Here is a 2,571-nt window from a genome sequence, read left to right as displayed (position 1 = left end):
CCTGCACTGCATAATGGCAATTCTGTGCAAGCTGGTACAGCATTAGTCCTCCACTGCCCTTTTTCCTGGCCATTCACACAATGCACCAGCTAATCAATGATGTACAGTTCAGTTTGCTGGCCCAGGACATCGAAACCTGTGCCCTGCTCATGGCTGAGTTCAAAGAAATACTGGTGAAGCAGTGTAAGATCAAGATCCCTGCCAATAAGCCTTCTGTTGGATGAAACACAACACAGAAGAGCTTCAGCCAATGTGTTAAAGCAGCCAGGTCCTCCTCCTTCCTGCCACCCCTCTTCCTCACCACATCTCCTCACTAATCAATCATGGTGTGTACTGTTTGTGTTGTACAGATTGAATTGACCTGACTTGCTGCACATTCTTGTGAACCATGAACACTTCTTTGCAAGCTTGCGGTGGCATGCAACTGGCAACATGTCAACCTATGTTGAACATGCAAGTAAGCTATGGGCACTGTACTACCCTCTAGCCTCTCTTGCAGCTCAAGCAGATGTGAATATCACAGCCCAGTGATGGCAGGACATGGCAATTGTGTTTGGCAAGGTAAGTTTATGTGCCCTCATCATATTGCTGGTTTGGTTCTGATCATCTGTTCTTCGCTGTGTGTCCAGCAATTTGTCATCATGCACTCTGCAGAGGAGGTCACCACATACATCCATATCTTCATCTATCACTATGGGTACTTCCTTGAGAAGTACAGTGGTGTGGAGAAGTTCTCCAACTATGTATTGGAGAGCAAACACAGTCTCATGCTCCTCTTGTGGACAGGAACCTGGATGGGGCTGGTGGGGTTGGTGGTGGCAGTGGTGGCAGTGGCGGCAGCTTCCCTCTTGTTGTGCAGTTTGAGATGGATAAGAGTGGTGAGATGTTGGCAGACCACATTCTGTGCTCCCTTTGAAAACCTTGAGGTACTCTCTGTCAAGATCTCTGATGGCTCAAACTGAATTCAAAAGGGAGGGGTGATGAGGGCATAGCTGCCCCAGTCATATGTCTTTCAAACAAGCAGCCCCAGAAACTGAGTTATTGCATCCTCCATCAAAAGCAGAAGTTCAAGGCCATACCAGGAACAGAGCATAGAGGCGATGTGGGCCAGCAATGGCTCCCAGACACAGACAGGAAGGTGCAGCTGCTCACCCCTTTGTCACCAAGGCATGTTGTGGTGTAGTGCTTTGCCAAGGTAGGCAACAAAGTCTGCCTCTAGCCTTGGCCATCAAATGTGGTAACCCTCCTCATCTACCACAATGTCTGATTCAGCTACTTGAACACGCCCTTCTCTTTCCATGGCCTTATTCTTCAGTTGACCACTCTCAACTTCCCTTTCTCCATCCCCATCCTCCTTCTTGTTCTTGACTTTGCCCCCTCAATTGCCTCGACCTTCACCCTTTGAATGGGGACGAGAGCGCACACATGATCTTTCTTTAGTTGCCTGCACCTCCTGCAGGTGTACGGTCTCCTTTTCCTCTTCCTCTCTTCGCCGCCCTCGCCGCCCTCCATCGTCGAGCTGTTCGAAGTCGTTGACCTGAAATCAAAAAGAAAAACAAATACCATTTCGGAAATTCGGGGGAGAGGGAGGCCAATCACCTCCCCTTCCTTCGTCCGCCAATACACGACGAGAATCCAACTCGTGGTTCTGTGGGCCAGTTGCGAAGTGTTAACAAATTCTGACGATAAAATTATTTTTACTGCCAAGCAGACGCACGGTGATGGAGCCCACCGGTGGGGTGGTGAAGCTAAACATTGGTGGCTACAAGTACATAACCACCACAAGTACCCTCATCAAGGAGGACAACTTCTTTGCTGGTCTCCTCTCCGGCCGCTTCCCCTCGACCAGGGTGGACGACCAGTACTACTTCATCGACCGCAACGGCCGCTACTTCGAGCCCATCCTTGACTACCTCCGCACGGACCGCTGGTCCTTGCCGAGTCACCTGCAGCACGACGAGAAGCTGGTGCTGGCCGAGGCCGAGTTCTACGGCATCAAGCCCAAACTGTACACCCACCTCTCCAACAAATCCATCCAGCAAACCATCCAAGACCTACAGGTACTATATTATATTATATTGTATATTGTATATTTATTTTGATTTTATTTTTTTAATTTATATTGCCGCTTGTGGGCGGTGGGCAGGGGCAAGGTCATGTGGCCCTGCTCGAAAAGTACCCCAAGGCGGTGAGCTTCGTGCAGGGTCTGGTCTCTGAGCACTTCACCAAGCAGCTGGAGATGGGCCAGACCACAAGGCTCGCCACGCCCTTCATTTGCCTGCAGCCCCACGACGATGCGCGGTCCATGATGGGGGACGAGGCGGACTGGCCTAATTTTGATCGTAAGGCGACCGAGGCCGGTATCCACTTCTGCGAAGGTGAAGCCGTGGAGGTGCAGGACATGGCTGGGTTGGTGCAGGCTCTGCTGTGGGACTTCAACACCAATGGTGAGCTCTCGCTGGAGGTGAAGGTGCAGGAGATCTACCAGAAGCTCGGCCATCGACACGCAGGCAATGTCTACATCAAAGAGAGTGGAAAAGTCCACACCTTCGGGCGCCCGCTCTTCCAATT

At 51.0% G+C, this 2,571-nt stretch overlaps 2 protein-coding genes across 2 annotated transcripts in view; both read left to right on the top strand.

Annotated features, from left to right (window-relative positions):
• Positions 1 to 540: 540 nt before the first annotated feature.
• On the top strand, positions 541 to 916 carry ACA1_373170 (uncharacterized protein; the record flags this gene model as incomplete). The annotated part of the gene is made up of 3 exons (XM_004334251.1): positions 541 to 561; positions 630 to 803; positions 860 to 916. The coding sequence occupies 3 exons, from the start codon at positions 541 to 543 to the stop codon at positions 914 to 916; spliced, it is 252 nt and encodes an 83-aa protein (XP_004334299.1).
• An 805-nt stretch (positions 917 to 1,721) lies between these two features.
• ACA1_373060 (K+ channel tetramerization subfamily protein) overlaps positions 1,722 to 2,571 on the top strand; it is a gene marked incomplete at both ends in the record, with an annotated part of 1,344 nt that continues 494 nt past the window's right edge. Inside the window, 2 exons of the mRNA XM_004334250.1 lie at positions 1,722 to 2,060; positions 2,147 to 2,539. Of these exons, the coding sequence (XP_004334298.1) occupies positions 1,722 to 2,060; positions 2,147 to 2,539 (732 nt within the window). The remainder of the gene's footprint in view (positions 2,061 to 2,146; positions 2,540 to 2,571) is intronic.

Source organism: Acanthamoeba castellanii (assembly GCF_000313135.1).
Source record: "Acanthamoeba castellanii str. Neff unplaced genomic scaffold scf7180000084679, whole genome shotgun sequence".
In the NCBI taxonomy this organism is placed as follows: Eukaryota; Discosea; order Longamoebia; family Acanthamoebidae; genus Acanthamoeba; species Acanthamoeba castellanii.
The sequence above is the reverse complement of the archived record's forward strand: the minus strand, read 5'-3'. Positions and strand labels throughout refer to the sequence as shown.